The 19175-nt window shown below is 43.1% G+C and overlaps 1 protein-coding gene across 2 annotated transcripts in view; it reads left to right on the forward strand.

Moving 5' to 3' along the window:
* Positions 1–19175, forward strand: part of LOC139226692 (netrin-1) — a 206180-nt gene that overhangs the window by 123381 nt on the left and 63624 nt on the right. Inside the window, exons 4-5 of one of the 2 annotated variants that reach the window (XM_070857638.1) lie at positions 15983–16132; positions 18505–18558. In XM_070857638.1, the coding sequence (XP_070713739.1) occupies positions 15983–16132; positions 18505–18558 (204 nt within the window). The remainder of the gene's footprint in view (positions 1–15982; positions 16133–18504; positions 18559–19175) is intronic. The other variant, XM_070857639.1, reaches the window with a different exon arrangement.

The following is a 19175-nucleotide window of genomic DNA, read 5'->3' on the forward strand; positions in this document are numbered from 1 at the left end:
AAATACGTTGCAAGGACGAATTCCTGCCCTTGGGAATGTCCCAGGTTTGATCCTTGATTTGTGCTGATCTTAACTGGGCAGCAGAGTGATTACTACAGTTGGTCCCCTTTAGGAGGGAGGAGAAAAATCGGCCAGGGTTCCTGCTCCTGACTACAACAAAAACAACAAATTGTATTTATATAGCACCTTTAATGTAGTGAAAAGTCCCAAGACACTTCACAGGAGCGTTATAAAACAAAATTTGATACTGAGCTACATAAGGAGAAATTACGGCAGATGACCGAAATCTTAGCCAAAGAGGTAGGTTATAAAGAGCATTTTAAAGGAGGAAAGAGAAGTAGAGGGGAGGAGAGGTTTAAGGATGAAATTCCAGAGCTTAGGGCCTAGGCAACATAATGCACGGCCACCAATGGTGGTGCGATTAAATTCAGGGATGCTCAAGAGTCCAGAATTAGAGGAGCGCAGACATCTCGGGGGGTGGGGTGGGAGGGCGGGGGTGGATATGGGGCTGGAGGAGATTACAGAGATAGGGAGGAATGAGGCCATGGAGGGATTTGAAAACAATGTAGAATGTGAGAGGCTACTCTCCATTGATTTCTGTTGGAAATTGTGTATGTGTGTATCTACTCCAGTTAATAGCATTTTGAATATAAACTATGCTATATTAATGTGTTGCTAGCCAATGTTGAGCACAATGTTGAACACTGGCTTTACTTAACAACTCCCTCCTTACCAATAATTCCAATCTGTACAAATATTTAATCTAGATATTTCTCTTTTATGTTTTAGCCTCTTAAGTATACAGCTTGTGGTATAAAGCAATCAGATGAATCAGTGGTGATGATTTACAAAACAATAAACCATAACCCACAAGCTTGTGGCATGATGTCACGCCAATACTTTGTTCGCAGTGAACTTGCCGCTCTTCACTGTTTATTTTCCATATAAATTAAACACAACATCAAGAATTTCATTACTGCGTTAAATGAACAAAACTTGAAAGATGTGGGTTGAAATCACTGAAACAATTACAGATAGTCCCAACATTTTGATTAATGTGCGCAGATTATTTTAGATTCCCTCAGTTATTTTCAGCTGCATTGTGTTCTGATGATGAAAACAGGCTGTTTCCACCTTGTGGCTGTCAATCAAAGGTAACGCAGAGTTGCCTCAGCAGTCTATTTCTGCAACACAACCATTCATTTTGAATTGATGTAAAGATTTTCCAATTGCAGCACACACAAATTAAAAAGATGCAACATTACTTCCCAAAAATGTCAGTGTGGACTAAACAGCACAGCCAGAACAAACTGGAGCCGCAAACATTTATAAGCAGGAGCATTTCAGATTAATTGAAGCTGTATAGCACAGTCCCCATTGAAATTCCTGATCCAAACTGAATGTGGTCGCCTATGGTTTATAGTTACAGCTGCCCCACTACATTCATGAGGCTGGCAGTATTCAATTACCAGTTCAACACAAGTGCTAAGCCATCCTTTCCTGCAAAAAGTGACATTTGCCTGTTTGATAACTATCCTGATAGGAATCTCTTGCTTCACAGCTCAATTTATTGGAGGAAGATTTTTCCTCTGGATTACAATAACTTTGCATCACTGATAATTGGGCGAATTTACTCCAAATAAGCTATAAATTTACAGAAAATTGGAATTCGAAGCTGTCATGTAGGTCAGGTTTAGAACTGGTACTGTATTAGGTTTCTCCAGTTAACATCTAATTGGCTTTTGAAGTACAGGCACTTAAGTGATAGGGACAGCAATACAGCAGACTACACTACATTGGGATTTGCAATCACCTGCTTTTTGTCCCTAAAACTCCTTCTTTGTCACTGGGGCTTTCGCTGTGCTTCTGTGAAGATGCAAACACTTTTCAGCTGGCCCGCTGAAGGTTTTAGTTTAATGAAGGCCATGATTTATTACCACAGTGTAAAGCTGAAACCTGCTAATGGTTCCCATAGTGGACAGCTATTGATCAGAACTCCCCTCAACAAAGTGTGCTGAGCCCAACGTATAAAAAAACACAGCAATGACTCATTCACTAAGCACTTGTTCAAACACTCAATCATTGGGTTATAATTAATTCTGTACAAAGCTCAACTATATGCACACTAATGAGGCTTCAAGTATACCCACCCAAGACTGTGGCACTGAAAGGAAGAAGTAAGACAAGAGACAGATCTGGAGATAAGTGACAAAGTGGCTCGCATGCTTTGAAGAACCAGGTGACAAAAACATTTCAGCCCAAAACGAGACCCGATTCAAGAAATGAATTACACCTGTTCAACAAAGAGGGTTACAACATGATTAAAAGCATCCTCAGTTATTTCAGGTGGTTATGCAAAAAAACAAAAAAATAATCAAAATAAGAAGTGGAAAGTGTTGCAAATACACATGAGGCCCGTCAGCATCTAAAAAGAGGGAAAGAAACAGGTTAATATTTCAGGTAGAGCTCTTTCAGCATGATCAGAAAATATCTCAAAAATCTTAGTTCCTGCTCCAATATACTAAATAGGGTAATTTATAAATCTAGAATTGGACTCTCTATAAACGGAATCACCATCCAAACCCTGCCGGCTTATGATGGTCACATGTTTGGCATGTGCACCTAATCATTTAGCAGAGTTGGGTCTTTGCTCTGTAGGCACATTTCAAGTCTGTTGCTATATAAAAACTAAGTTGGAAGTAAAGCAAGAGCATTCACGGAGCCCACAAGCCATCAATCTGAATCTCTACAGTCTTCCACTTGCAATCTGAATTTCTATGCTGCACACAAGAGTAACCCCCATCTCTCACCTCTCCTGTAGCCATCTTTCTTCCACCCCACCCCCTCCCACTAGATTGGTACATTTCAGCATCTCATCAACGTAATCACTTGCATATTGCATGCACCAGGAGTTTTCCAGCTGTCATATCATGTCAAAGCCAAAGATAAAATGAAAACCAGCAGATTCAGTCAGAATAGATTAAGATTAAGTTAACCAAAAAAAAGCATCATATTGAAAAATTCACTTAGTAATGTCAGGCTCAATAATGGAGCAATTCACAATATTGTTTTAATTATACACGGAGATATTAGTCTTTGAAGGATTTTCTGATTATACAATAAAACAATGCTAGTTGTTTTATAAAGGCATACTGTAGGTTGGGTCCCAAGATTAAACCCAATGTGTATACAATTTTCAATTAAATAAAACCAGCTGTTGGAATAATTACCATTGCTTCATGATGTGTTATGACCATTATAACAATCTGATAAATACTATTCCAATCAGATACCACGGTCATTTTCTAGTGAAAGTCCAAGGAACAATGTTGTTTTTAATGATACAAATCACCAGCAGTGTCCACTGATAACAGAGAAAGGGCTTCAGGCAAACCATAAGAGACATGAGCATTACTCAGAGCTCGACATCTTTCTTACTCTGTGTCCCGAGAAAACAGATTCCATCTTTTTTTAATACTCACTTTTATGGCCCCTGTTAAAAAAATTCACAAGCTGTTTGGATTATTGGAAAAGCTTCAGACTGTTGATGTGGTGGAGGATTTTTTCCTAATGATTTATTTCATGTTCAGTAAATCTTGGTTTTAATTATAATAATTGAGCAAGGCTGTTGCCAAGATTAGGCATATTGTTTTGTTTATAAAGGTATGCTTCTTTCATGAAAAGCTATGCAGCGTATAAATAACCAAGAGAGGTTAATGTAATTGCTGTTGACTTCAGCTAGTTACCTTTGTGTGAACAACTTTTGGGACAAGTTGATGGAGTATTGGTCTGAACCATGCATCATCTGAAGGTAAAGACACAAGGGATTCTAAAGAATGCAATTGCAGTAATATAGCATAAGAGGAAGTCTTTGAACCCTTTGACCACTTAAAGGCTTCTTCAGCTTTCAAAGTGTGCACCTCCCTTCTTTCAATAACATCTGCAAAACAAATTCCTTGCAGTTGTTTTACACTGAGCATTATAAAGATAAATTAGGGACATGTAGCAAAGCAGCAAATGTTTCCCAGTTTATATTATTCTTGGAGTTCTAGTAACAATAATATATTTTCTATATCTAATTTTTGTGCAAATATTTCACAACAATTCTCAATCCATTTGAAACATTTTCCTGCTTCTTGCTTTCTTACGTTTCATATTGGTGCCTCCTGTCACCATACTTTCGCCTTCTAGCACAGTCCATGCTTGCCTATCACCATTTGCTCCATAATCAGGCAAAAGGAAATCCACGTCCATTCGTCTCTGCAGCTTTACTTGATTCTGATTGATTTTCTGCATAATACAATTTAAGAGCTTAAAATTCACATTAGAAAGCTGCAAAGGAAAAGTTAACGGACTTGTGGTTACCCAAACTTTCGAAGCTATTTCACACACTTTCAACACACCTACAAATCTAACTGCTCTACCAGAAGTCAGATAGCATGAGACTTGAGCCAAATCTATAGCAATATATAAAGCTGTGCTTACTTTCAAAGAGTAAACAATTCTACATCTCCATTAAAATAACAGACAGAGGAATGTTATACAAATGCATTAAATATTGGTCAGTATTTTCATCATCATCATCATAGGCAGTCACTCGAAATCGAGGAAGACTTGCTTCCACTCCAAAAGTGAGTTCTCAGGTGACTAAACAGTCCAATATGGGAATTACAGTCTCTGTCACAGGTGGGACAGATATTCGTTGGAGGAAAGGGTGGGTGGGGAGTCTGGTTTGCCGCAAGTGCCTTCCGCTGCCTGTGCTTTTTTTTTGCATGCTCTCGGCAACGAGACTCGAGGTGCTCAGCGCCCTCCCAGATGCTCTTCCTCCACTTAGGGTGGTCTTTGACCAGGGACTCCCAGGTGTCGGTGGGGATGTTGCACTTTATCAAGGAGGGTTTGAGAGTGTCCTTGAAACATTTCCTCTGCCCACCTGGGGCTCGCTTGCCGTGTAGGAGTTCTGAGTAGAGCGCTTGCTTTGGGAGTTTTATGTCAGGCATGCGAACAATGTGGCTCGCCCAATGTAGCTGGTCGAGTGTGGTTGGGGCTTCGATGCTGGGGATGTTGGTCTGATCTAGAACACTAACGTTGGCACGTCTGTCATCCCAGGGGATTTGCAGGATCGTGCGGAGACATCGTTGGTGGTATTTCTCCAGCGATTTGAGGTGTCAACTGTATATGGTCCAAGTCTCTGAGCAATACAGGAGGGCAGGTATCACTACAGCCCTGTAGACTACTTGGTGCCAGTTTTGAGGGCCTATTCTCCAGAGGGTTTTTTTTTACCTTTGAATTAAGTTGCCGGCTCAAGCAGTGGATGCACATTCACTGCAAACATTCAAAAAGGAATTGGACAAGTTCCTGGAGGAGGCCAATATGGTTGAGTACAAAAGGTAGGTGGGTTATCAAGTCTTTGCTAGCCTCAGTATACTGATCCACTGCACTGAATCCAACTGAGCACTTGCAGTATTCCATTGCAAAAAGGTCAATCATGGCTAGAAATGAGAGGCTGTTAGATATCCAATTCATGAACTATATCCCCTGCAAAGTGCACCAGGAAATATTTACAAATGTACAAAAATGACGGACAAAAATATCAATTGGTCCATCGTGTCTGATCCATCGCATTGTGTTGCAAATAGGCAATATGATCCCCAATGCTCCCCATCCATAAGCAGCAAAATACCAGATTTAAATAAAACACCCGAGGCCATTCTGGTAAATTCCTCTCTGACCCCCGATGACTATCAAAATGAGTTCCAGGAGATAGCAATGACCATGTGGTATATTACCTGCCTACCTACCTTTTGTACTCAACCATATTGGCCTCCTCCAGAAACTTGTCCAGTTCCTTTTTGAATGTTTGCAGTGAATGTGCACCCACTGCTTGAGCCGGCAACTTAATTCAAAACTAAAAAAAAACCTCTGGAGAAAGAAAATCCTCTTGATATCTAATCTAGTTCTATGCTTACGTAATTTATACGCATGTCCCATCATTCTCCCTAATTTATCTAATTCTAATAATCTGTTCACATATATACAGTCTAATGCCTTCATCATTTTAATCCCTTCAATCAAGTCTCTGTGGAGTCTATGCTCTTCTAGATTAAAAAGACCCAACTTCCCGAGCCTATCATGATAACTAAGGGTCTTTAAATTATATACTAATCGAGTGGCCCTATTCTGAACCTGTTTCAGGGTCTCTACATCTCCCTAATCTTTCTCAAGAAAGCCAAACACAAATTATCAGCTTTGACTAGGAAATAGCAAAGCAGCTACCAGAAACTAGTCGACATTCGTAATACCATAACTGAAATCATCTTTCATATATTTTCAATTAGATAAAGTTTCCTTAGACTTCATTCTATGTTTTGACTCCTCGGTTGCTGTTGTTATTCTACATTGAGTTAACATACTTTCCACATTGTCTGAGGAAACAGCTCCTATTTGGTTGTCAATTTTTGTTTTGTCTTTAAAAGCTCACGGGCACAAACGGCAATGGGATCTGTCCACCAAACATCATTTTTGACTTCCAAAGGCTTTGTGAGCTAGAAAGGTCTCACCCCACAGGGTCTTGCAGGAATAAGCTATCGCCAATCTGATTGAATGCATTGGAAGACAACCAATGGGGAAACTACTGATTCTGCTTGACAGTCTGCCCAGGAAACTTGTTCCTTTCTAACTTTTGCAAACCATCTGGGAAACTCAGATAAACTGTTAAAAATTAAATTTTCTGTACTGTAAAAGATCATGGAGACATAATTTGTAGAGCTGTTGAGTTGGGAGTGGCTTGGCCAGTCACGTGATGTTTGCAGGACTCAATAAAACCCCAGCCAGTTGGGTGTGGGGGATGCACAACGAGGCAGGTGGTTGTGAGCCTAGTGGATGAATTGGTAATGTGTAGTGTGATTGTTAAACCTTTTGCTAATAAACCAACTAGTTCTATTTCTATGAATTCTTAAGCAAAGAACCCATGAAGCAAATACATTACAATATGTAACATAAATAAGATCAGGTGCTTGTTTCCACGAATAGATTGTGACAGTAACCTTCTCAATACAGCTTGAATGTAATTCAATCTCAAGTAAGATACCAGAACATCAATATCAATAGCATGGATGTTGCATTGTAGAGAGAAAAGTAACAAAATGTGGCAGGCTATGTGGTGCTAGATTGGAACTTCAGTGTGCTATGAAATGCAATTCCCTTTATGGTGAGATATGATCATATTGGAGGTACAACGAGTGGGGGTCAGCTGCTTCTCCACAATGTGCGAGAAAATCAGATCTTAATCCTGAAACTTAATCTTCTTTCAGGTTGTATCCGTACAGATGGGATGGAAAATGGGGCGTAGATCTGGCATAAAAGATCTCTGTCCACTTTAGCACTCACCAAATTTTCTACTCACATTTCTGGCAGATGGTGGAAGCAACTTTCCTAAAATGGTTGGGTGTATTTAAAGGATATGGTAGTAATCAATGTTCCCCCTAACTTTATTTTGGGGAGGGGATGGGGGTGCATGGCCCCTTTAAGGGGCTGCATAGCCCGATCACAATTTCACATTGGAAAAGCCGCTCCTGGCTGTGTGGGACTGCGTGGAAACACAGCATCTTATAGGGAACGTTGGTAGTGATACCGAACATCCCATTTTCTGTCATTACTGCTTCATTTATGCTCAGCTGGAATCATTCCCATATAGAACATTAAAGCAGGATTGCTAGGCACCGAGGAAAAGGAAGAAGTAAATTTAGAAAGCCAGACTCAGATTTTTAAAGATTTGCAAAATCTTTGGTGTCAAAATTCGGTTGCTACCGCCAGCTGATATCGCCTGAGTGAGGCGGCAACGGCGCATGAATGGCTGGGCGGCAGCGTTAGTGTGCGTGCTGCCAGATGGGAAATTCGGTTGTCCTTTTTCAAGGGCGTTTAAATTTAAAGTCCCGCCGGCTAACGTCATGGAAATCATGATGTGACCTCACATGCAACGCCTTCTTAGTGCCAGCCTTGCCAAATTCATTTTGGCCACCTCACTTACCGGCTGGCAGCGATGACGCCTGGAAAAGTTGGCGTGCACAAGGCAGGGAAACGAATCCGAGGCGTTATTTAAAGGGAGTTGCAGCCAGCCAGGAAAGCTCGCAGTCCGTGCTGCGTTGGCTGCTCGCAAAGTTTGAAGGTGCTAGCGTCCTGCGGCTACTGACTCCTAAGCTTCAGTAGATCTTGGAGACATTGTTGCCTTCAACATCGGATACATTTGGAACTAGCATATCGCTTTTACCTCTGCAAAGTTATGGGGGCAGTGATCACAAACCACGTCGTCCTGTGGCAAGGATTTCAAAGGCGCCGGCTGCAGAGACGACTTATGGCAAATGTGGGTGCTCGCCAGAGGAGAGACCCCAGATGGTGGGGCAGGAGGCCGTACAGTTGCAGGGTTTACCGTGTGCATTATTCTTACTGTGAGATGTCCGAGGACCAGTGCCTAAGCAAGCTGAGGTTCCGCAAACAGGTGGTGACGGAGCTCTGCCTCCTCCTGCAGATATACCTGGCGGCTGACATCGGCACCAGGACCTCGCTGTCAGTGGCAGTGAAAGTGACAGCAGCCCTCAACTTCTACACTACCAGCTCCTTCCAGTCTCCTGTAGGTGATGTATGCAACATCTCACAGTTGGCAATACATTGCTGCATTCGCCAGGTTATCGATGCTCTCTACAGCAACCGAATGGACTAGATCAAGTTCAGCATGTCCAGGGAAGACCTGGAAGAGCACTCCCATGTCTTCACCAGGATAGTGGGCTTCCTCATGGTTCCGGGGCCATTGATTGTACACATGCGGCATTGCAGGCCCCGCCTCATCTGGCCAGGCTATTCACCTGGCCATCTGCTGGAGACATCGCGGCCCACACTCCAAGCCTCTGTGCATATAAATGGCAAGACAAGATTGTGACAAATTGAACAAATTTTTATTTCCAAAAAAAAACATAGTGTGCGATCATCCACAACAAACAATAATTGAAACCAGACCCCTTGAAACATTATCACCCACATCCACGTGCAACTATTCACATTACTTCATAATGGAACAAGGACAGCATCTCTGGCCAGCATTACACAATTCTTTAATGGCTCACGCAAGTGGAACTATTGACATGAGTTCATATTTGAACAAGGTCACCATCTCTGGCTACTATCAGACAATTCTTTATTGGCTCATCCAAGTGCAACTATTTACATTAGTTCATATTCGAGCAAGGTCACCATTTCTGGCTACTAGCACACACATATTTAGTGGCTCTTTCTCAGTGCTTTCCCACCCCTTCCCTTCTCCCTCCTCTCAGGCCTACTGTTCCTCCTCAATGGGGTCTCAGTGCCTGCAGCAAGGCTGGTAGAAGGTTGCTGTGCTGGCACCACTGCCACAGCTAATGGCCTAGCAGAACGTTCTGCACCAGCTTGGGTCCTGGAAGGCCTGGCTGCGGCATGGATGGCAGCACTCTGTGGTGGATGGGTTGCAGAGAGTAGCAGGGGCAAGGGTGGAATGATGTCGTCCTGAGAGAGGACATCACGTTCTAACAGGCCCGACATGCTGCTACTCCCCCGGGGCAGAACCTCAACATCTGGAGCTATCTGGCTAAGCACAGATTACTGCTGTGCTTCACCAATGTTAATTCCCCTTGCAACTGATGGAGCTCCAGACAAGATGGCAGTGGTCAGTGCCTGTGTAGATTCAAATTGACTTTGCAGCAGGGCAGACTGTGACTGCAGCACACCATGGAGCTGATTGATGCCAAGACGTACTGATGACATGACAGTCTGCAGGCCTACCAGAGCGTCGGCCTGGTGCTCAATGGCTACTGCCACGTCAGCCATAGCCTGTGCCACCATGTTTGGAACTCCATGGTCACTTGAAGCATCAAACATCCGTACCAAGGATGGGCTGGATGGGCTGTTGAGACACAAATGCAACAGTTGAGGCGGCCTCCATCACACTCAAAGCAAGTGCATCGACACTCTTGGGAACCCTTGACAAAATACCCATCAGATCACTGTGCATCTGCAATGACTGTCTTGCGAGATCCTCTAATTTGGCTTCATCATCAGAATGCTGCTGAGCATCACTCAGGCGCACACTCACCCTCCGGGGAGCTGGCCCACTGATCTCCTCTCCTCCGTTACGTTGCTGCAGGCTACTGGGTCCTGGAGCATCACCCACCTCCATCTCCCTGGCCACGCCTTCCACCAAAAAGCTGCTGGGCCCCGCTCTATGAAGATGCTGGATCCTCTGTCACGTCCAGAGCGGTGTCCTCTGCCTTCTCGTCCTCTCCACCATCACCCGCAGTGAAAAGCTGACGTGCAGGTCCCTGGCCGTCTGAGTCATCATCTGAAAGCACAAAGCCAGAGAAGAGTGGTTACCTGCAGGGGAGGGGGCCAGGAGCGGCAAAGGCATTCAAGAATACCAGTCTCATGCAAAGAGCTGAAGGATTGTGGCGTCAGGCCCAAGTGGTCTGCCAGATGCTGCAAAGGAACTCAACATACCGTCACTGTCCCCAGGACCGTCAGCCTCACCCACTGCCACGGTACCAACTTGAACATCCATCAGGACTGAGACGCGTTACCCCAACGGAGTCAGGCCCAGGAGTTCAGAGTCCCCCTCCTCCGGTCCTCATCTGCTCCCTGCGGTTGTGGGCGAGCTTCTCCTTGTAAGATTCAAGAGAACTTCTGAGTTAGAGCCCTTCTGTCAGTGTGTCCCAAGTGCCTTACATAGTTTAGTAGATGTAACTGTATGAAAGTCTTCACAGTTCGATGCAACTTCCATTCACTGCGTGGACGTGCTGTGGCAATTTTTGAATTAGGGGGCCAGGACTTAACAGTAATGGGGAGGCTGCCATCTTCGAGATGCATATGAAGACTGAGGAGTTAACAACATGAGGGGTGGGTCTGCAGAACCGAGTAGCAAGGCTACCAGCGCATGCAGGCCCTTGCGGTTGGTGAGGCTTCAAATGGAAACCTTGCGTCTGGCCTCACCCACGTAGAGCATAGAATCCGAAACACTACATGGAGCAGAGAGTGCACATTGAGCTCAGAGCGTAGCATGTTGATGTTTCAAATTTAAGATACCCTCACCAGGCGCGACATGTCGTTTCACTTCTTTCTGCATTGAGTGGCTGTCCTGGCCACTGTTTCACTCGCAGACACTAGTTCTGCAATTTCCCTCCATAGCCATCGGTATGTTTGGGGCCGTGGTCTCCTCCCAGCCTCCGTCCTGAGCAACTTCCGCTGCCTCTCCAAGGCATCAAAGAATGCATCCACGGCGGTATCCGAGAACCAGTGGGCACGCTGGCGAATTACTGCTGCTAGGTCTACCATCCTCACCGTCTGAGTGGGTGCATAGGAAGTGAATATACCCATGAGGCATTGAGGCGCCCAATCAACGCCTCAGTGGAATCCAGGTGGTGCCAATATCTGTGTGGCGCAGCTCCGAATGCTGTCTAATGACCTGATGTTGAAGCCTCGTTTAACGGCCCACTCAACGCCGCTTACCGCCTCCAGGTAAGTGTGCAACACCATGATTTTACACTGCAATCCACTTTTAAGGCGGCAAAACTGAATTTCGCATTTTTGGACCGCGCCTAACGCCTGCCGTTAAAAAGTCCTCTCGGCCTCAAAATCAGCGATACCGAATTTCAACCCCTTTACTTTTGCACCAATTTAGAATTTTTGTTTTGCTCTGACCATTAATTTACCATCTGCCTTTCTGCTATTTGCTATGGGGCTGACTCCCCCACCCTCTTCCCCTTTCTGATAGGGCACAAATGCATTTCTCATTGGAGAATCCCCTCTACCTTGCCTTTCTGGAAGAGAAGGAGAAATGGAAGGAGGCCAGTCTGATGAGGCTGCACCTATCCGCCATAACGCCAATACCTGTGGGTACGGGCAAAGCTGTTCCTAACTGCATTTGCCTGAGAAGCAGTGGCAGCATGAAGAGGAGGAGGGAAACCTTCTCCTGGCTGAATGACACATTCGTAACTTCTCTTGACTACCATAGTTGGACACCACAGAAACTATCAAATCTGCATCTTCTCCCCTTCCCACATCATCTACAGAACCTTCTCGTACACCAACCCATACCGTTACTCTTCATATCAACTCATCAAAGCCACTTCCAAACCGTGCCAAGAACAGTGTATGCACACACAACATTAGTGCAACGATCATTTTAATCAAACCCCATTGTGTGAATGTGAATGTGAATGCGTCTTACTATCGTGCTATCCCAGTGTGTTAAAGCTAACCCAGTGTTCCTTCTCGGTGAGGTAGCTGGCTGCTGTTTGGGGCTATGAGTCACTTGGGACTGAGTTGGCCCTTGCCTTATGAGAGCTGTGGCTGCATCTGTTTACTGCTCCTGGCAAACTGGCCCCTCCTCATTCCTGCCCCATGTGCAGGCATCGCATCAGAAAGAGCTGGTGGAAGGCCAAGCATGTGCTGCTATCAAGCGAGATAGCATCATTGTATGAGCACATTCCTGCCATGCCGCTGATACAGGGCACTGGCTTTGTATGGTCATTGATGTGATGAAGCAGTTTTAACGGTATCAATAATACATGATAGTATCCCAGTCACTAGCAGCCTGGAAGAGACCGCCCTTACCAAGACTGCTAAAGCAACAGTCTGAACCATTCCAAGGAAAAAGTGTACACTGCCATTAGGCCCTCTGTCATGGGCCAAACCCTGCAGATGTCCCTGAAGATGCCATTGCTCCAGGATGGGTGGCAGTGTCACCAAGCCATTCATCAGGGCATCAAAGATGCAAGTAGTGGATTCCTTGAATTTACCTGCAATCTGCGGCACAGTTTTGGGCACAACCTGAATGTCTGTACATATGTTTGATTCTTTTGAAAGCATCCTTCCTTTAAATGCAGGCCTCATCAGACCTGGATCCGCAGACTCTTAAATGGAGGAGTAATATAACTGGCTCCTCTGGTCAGCAAAGTTTTCCTCCTTATGTTCTACCCCCAGTTGCTCCTGCTCAGCCATGCTGTGTGTCCCCAGCTCACTCCCCTCTGGCTCACACTCAAATTCCCCCCAGGTGGATATCTCTGGACTGGTACTTGGAAGGGAGAGAGTGATTGATATCTCATGTTCTGAAGTTCTGGCAGGGACGCAGTGTACTTTGTCATTGCTTATCTGCTTCAGAAACATCAAGAGGCGGAAAAGAAGAAAAGTTAGAATGGTTTTCCGCAGAAACGGAGCTCACACAAGAGAAGGAGGGACATGAGAGTTTTCTGATGTGGCTCAATGACAAGTAATGCAGGGTGTAATAGGAAGAGAAGGAAGAGAAGCAGAATGCCATGATGAATTCTTTGTTGGCACATGCCCTCCTACTTTAACATCCTCCCTTTCCTCCCCCCCCCAGGCTCTGCCTGGCTTCCTCCTTAGCGGGGTGAGAAGTTGCAGGTTTGGGTGTCCACCACCTGTTGTCAATCTCTCCCAGGTGCTGTAGGCTGTCTTCTGCTTGAAGAATAAATGCATAAAAGTAAGGATGTCCTTCCATTCCTATGATACAGAAAAATCCAGGTATCAGCCTGCAGATCAAAATAGGTACGGTATTCTCATACGTGCATGAGCACGCAATTGCATTCCATACAAGGCATTTGTGGGGAGTATGCATGTAAGAATGTGAATGATGGAACATTTCCTGGCGAGGTATAAAAGAATACCCTATTGTCTCATAGGCATTGATAGTAAGCTAGCCACGCAATTTAACATAGTGGGAGGAGATGGTTGTAAATTGCAAACACATTTAGTACAATGGATTTTTGGATGCTGTGACTAGTTCCTGTTACTTTGCTTGACATGGTACAGTCAATAAACCTTTCACGGAATTGACAGAGGGTCCATGCAGCAGATTGTTGAATTGGCACTGTTGCTGGGCCCCTCCATTCATGTATCTACCATAACTTTCCTTGGGACCCATGCTTTGTCAGTTCCAAAAAAGTTTCTCCAAAGTATGACCTCCTGAAGCACCACTTTAACATCCACAAATCAGGGGTTGTGTGTCCTGCAGCATTCCTCTCCAACCTTTTTACATGAAGACATTACTCAGCTTCATGCAAAACTAAGTTTTGTGTGGTGGCCCCTTTGAGCTGTTGCAGGCCTTTAATGCCCACAAGGCATGCTATTTTTCACCTCCAAAAGAGCACGCTAGCAATCAGTCATGTGTACAACTCCTGAAGCTCACCGCAGTATTCAAATTAAGAAAAAAACGGGCAGGATCAGTGCTCCTGCCAATGGATGGGCAGCAGTCGCACCCCACCCCATTTCTGGAGGCAAAGGTAAATTCAGACTCCAGTCACTCAAGATCCCTCTTCCACAATCCTTAGTGGTCTAGTCGTCAGCTTTATTAGCATTCGCAGGCGCTTTGGACTAAATACTTGGGAATATTGCATAGGACAGTGAAGAAGGAGGGGGAACCTATATACTAGGTTAACTGCTTAACTATATTTTCATTAACCTTGAATCAATGATATGTAACAGAGTAGTGACAGTCACATTTGCACTATTGATCTACTCAGCTCTCAAGCTACAAGTCGCAGTACAAAATCCTGATTCACTAAACATCCAGAAAAGAGTGAAGGAAGAATAATACCATTGACTTGACTGCCCTGAGCTTCCTATACCACAATCCTTTTGTTATGTTGCTTCCCCCATTTATTATTTTTATTACAAGGTTGTAATTAAATAACAATTGATCATTTCGACTGTCCGCATAAAGTAACTTTAAAACTTAGGTTAATGTCAAATGCTCCCATTCATGAGCATTATTTTCAATGGAAAATAATTTGAATGAAAAGCCCATGTATTACATGGCAGTTTGTCTACATTTTAATTATATTGCACATTGCTAATAAATGTAGGTTTAAAGTGCAAAGACCATTACAGTTACATTACCATGAAACAATTTTATATCTCACACCCAAGAACACTGTTGATTGTAGCAATATTTTTGTTAGGTAATGTTCAATATCTGAAAGTGCATAGCAATCTATTGGAATGAATGAATAGCAAAACATGCATTTCTAGATGTCAGAGCCTTCTGTGTGTATATATACACACAAGTTAAATGGCAAATACTGTTTAGAAATTAAAAAGAAAAGTCCACTTGAAGACTGCAGAGATATAGGTCTGGACATTTTACTGTGCAAACAGTGAGTTTATATCAAATTCCTCTGTCCACTATTTAACAGAGGCATTAGCCGTTTAAAATAAATGGGTTAATGTTTCCATTAAAATAATGGACAGCAGAATTGATATGTGTTAAACGATAGTATTACATCATTTCCAAACTATAGTCGCATTCCTGTTCTTTATGTTTCTTTGAATTGTTAATAAAATGAAAGTATATTTAATTAATAATAAATGAAAAGACGGCAGTTTTACCACACTGCCATGAGATACACAGGACAACATTTAAAATCTAACCTCAATCTATAGGCGAATATCAGGGTTTATACAGTTGTACCCAATTACAGCATTGGTATTGATTCCATAGTGATCTAGTGTGCCACATTTTCATTACGTATCTAATCTTGACCATTTACTCATTGAGGATTATTTAAATCTGATTGCAGTGACTGACTTTCTTGTCCACTGAATGGATCCTTTTTTGAACTTGCTATGAATGAGATTGGCAAATAAATCACTGTATAAATGATACTTTGTAGTTTTAATTACTTTGTGCTTGTGCCAATGATGGCTGTAGAAACCTTTTTGCTGATTAAATATTTCACAGAATATCCAATAATGATCTCTGAAGGAAGAGTTCAGGCAGGTGGCATGATTTAAAAACCAAGGTTATAAGCAGCAATTGCGGAGGCTGCATCGCTATCTCTGTGAATCTCTGCTCTTTATTCTCTCCGTTTTGTATCCTTATTTACTCCGAAACTCTATTGTTGTTGGTATATGTTGCCTTTCCTTACCCATTGTTGTATGTTCCTCACAGCATGCGATTGCCATCCGGTGGGTGCAGCTGGCAAAACCTGTAACCAAACAACAGGTCAATGTCCCTGTAAAGATGGCGTGACCGGCATCACGTGCAACAGATGTGCGAAGGGTTATCAGCAAAGCCGATCTCCCATAGCCCCTTGCATAAGTACGTGGACTAATCTTTTTGTCCCTCTAAGTAGAAGTAGTTTTGTAGCATGGTCGGAATTGAAATTTGGTTAAGTCTGACAATGAGCTTGAAATGATCAGATCCAAATAAGCAGTTTTCATTTTCCTGAGGAATCCAGAGAAAGCTGCTCTTCCTTAGGCGCAACAATAATCGAGAGAGCAAAGCCATTAGAAGCCAACAGCTAAAGTGCTTTGGAAATAATATGACTGCAGACTTATCTGAACTAGTTCAGGCAGCCACTAAATGTTCTAGGATGTAGCACAAGGCTCTCCCTGCATTGCCCTAAGAATGCACTTTTCCCCCTAACTTCAAAAATATGCATCATGACACAATCTTACTTGGAATTCTGGCTCTCTCAGAGCTGACTGCTGAATTAGCCACAATAGGAGCAAAGCCTGGACTGCAACTCCCAAATCTAAAGTCATTAAAGAAAAGAATAGCTTTACTCTTCACCCCCTCCTCACTCACCACCTTGTTGGCACATCCTACAGGCAGGAAGGCAGAACAGTCCACGCTATAGACTTTGCCACCTTCAGTGCCGTTGTGTCATGGATTTGCAGGAGCCAGAACACCTGACTCCATATGGTGCTGCATCAAGCAAACCAGCTATGAATTGAGGAAGCTTCCCATTCTGAACCCCGCCACGATTTTAGGGGAACAGTAGCGTAGTGGTTATGATACTGGACTAGTAATCCAGAGGCCTGGACTAATGATCCAGTGACATGAGTTCAAATCCTACCACGGCAGCTGGAGAATTTAAATTCCGTTAATTAAACAAATCTGGAATTAAAAAGCTAGTATTGGTAATGGTGACCATGTAACTACCGGATTGTCGGAAAAACCCAACTGGTTCTCTAATGTCCTTTAGGCAAAGAAATCTGCCGTCCTTACCCAATCTGGCCTTTTTGTGACTCCAGACCTACAGCAATGTGGTTGACTCTTAACTGCCTTCCGAAATGGCCTAGCAAGACCACTCAGTTAAAGGACATTAGGAATCAGTAATAAATGCTGGCCTTGCCAGTGACAATCACATCCCGTGAATGTTAATAAAGATAATTGCTCAGTTGGTGATTGCACTTCATGGTGTGCAACACTGAGCCATACACAGTGGGAAAGTCACCAGGAAGGTATTAGCTTTAGTGAGAGTAGGTTCAATACAGTTGGCCTCAACTTCCTGATAGAGTCCTGAATGCTTCTCCAGGAAAGATACATATGTGGACAGTGGTCGAGGAGGACAGAAATTTGTCTCAGCTTTATCACCCCAATTGAATAGCCAGCTGAAAGCCACTGTCCAGACTCACACACAAAAACTGGCCATTTGAGTGAGGTACTGCAGGACCACTTCAGTCCCAACATAAGTCACTTTCTTCAGAGAAAAGATGGATAAGGAAAGAATTGAATGGAGATAAGGGCAATGAGACTTAAAACCATGAAATTATTTTTGGGACCCCAGTTGCCCAGGTTTTATAGAGCCAGAAGCACAATCCTTTCCCATTCATGATAGAGCATTTCAAATTGAAAATGTTTTACATGTTTTATAAATTTTAGCTGGCCTGAATTGTTTTAGATCCTAAACCCTGCAAGAAATTCATTTAGACCATATCAACTTTACCAAGCTCCAGAATATGATTGGACATAAATCAATTGAAATGCACTTCTGGCCAAGATATGTATAGTTAAAATAATTATGATTGATTTAAATTAGCTTAAAAGCACAAGTGCATACAGGGTCAGACAGTGGCAACCATAATATGACACCTGTTTCTGTAAGACTTGATTCTTTACTCTCACCTTTTAAACAGCCTTGCTTTATTTTTTTTGGTGAATGACATCATGCGACTGACTTATATTTCTGTGTCTGTTCTAATGTGCTGTGTGCCTCTGACAGAGTCAGAAGCTGATCTCTTAATGACTTTAGATATTTTATGTAGCTCTGTCTCTGGTACTTCATGCTGTCTACTTGCTTTCAAGTGTCGAAACACTCAGCGAAAACAAAAAAGGAATCCCGGAGTTCAATCTCCTCTTTTGAGATGAAAGTGTTCCTTCATGCATGGCCAATCACAATGCTGACTTTCTGCCAGAAAGGTGTAGGATTGAAAGAATCAAGTCTTGCTGGAGACAATATCCTAATTTGTTGTTATTCAATAGATCCTCCTGCGAATGAAGGAGTCATAATACAAACAATTATTGTAAATAAACATTTCAGATTAACAATGCACATGTGCTCTTTGAAGTTGTGAAAAAGCTAATTTTCAAAACAAATTCTTTTTATAAAGACATTGAACCGTTTTGTACACTTGTGGATGATGTATTAATGTTTCATTGCTGTTGCTTGCCTTTCTTTCCCACAGAGATTCCAGTGGTCCCACCTACCACTGCCGCTAGCAGCACAGAGGAATCTGCCGGTAAGACCATACATATTCTCTTTCTCACATATAGTCTTCCCAGCTGGACAAACTCGCTTGTTTTTGATACTTCCTCTCTTTAAACTGAAAGCTAACGAACCACAGCAGGTGCCCACATGACTATTTCTTTCCGCTGAAAATTTATGCTTGGTTTTGTGCTGGGTTTTTTTAAGTCTTGCTGTGCTTGACAACAGTTTATTATAGCTGGCTAAGAAACAGCTTAGAGTAAGGATCTGTTTGAAACTGTGCAAGGTCACTAGGAATAAAAAAATATATTCACTCTACTGTTTTCAGCTTAACTTCAACAAAAGTCCTAAATTAGGACATGTATTTGGAACCGAGGAAATCTAAATATAGTAGCTAAAGTGTCTGGGCGGATTTTAATCATCACCAGCTGGGCTTAGAGGGTTAAATTATGAAGACTGTTTTTCTTTTACTTATTTGTTCATGGGATGTGGCCGTTGCTGGCAAGGCCAGCATTTATTGCCTATCCCTAATTGCCTAATGGTGGTGAGCCGCCTTCTTGAACTGCTATAGTCCTTGTGGCGAAGGTACTCCCATAGTGCTGACTTTGTCGTAGTGGTTTGGTACAACTGAGTGGCTTGCTAGGCCATTCA

This window comes from Pristiophorus japonicus, chromosome 16, assembly GCF_044704955.1.
Source record: "Pristiophorus japonicus isolate sPriJap1 chromosome 16, sPriJap1.hap1, whole genome shotgun sequence".
NCBI lineage: Eukaryota > Metazoa > Chordata > Chondrichthyes > Pristiophoridae > Pristiophorus > Pristiophorus japonicus.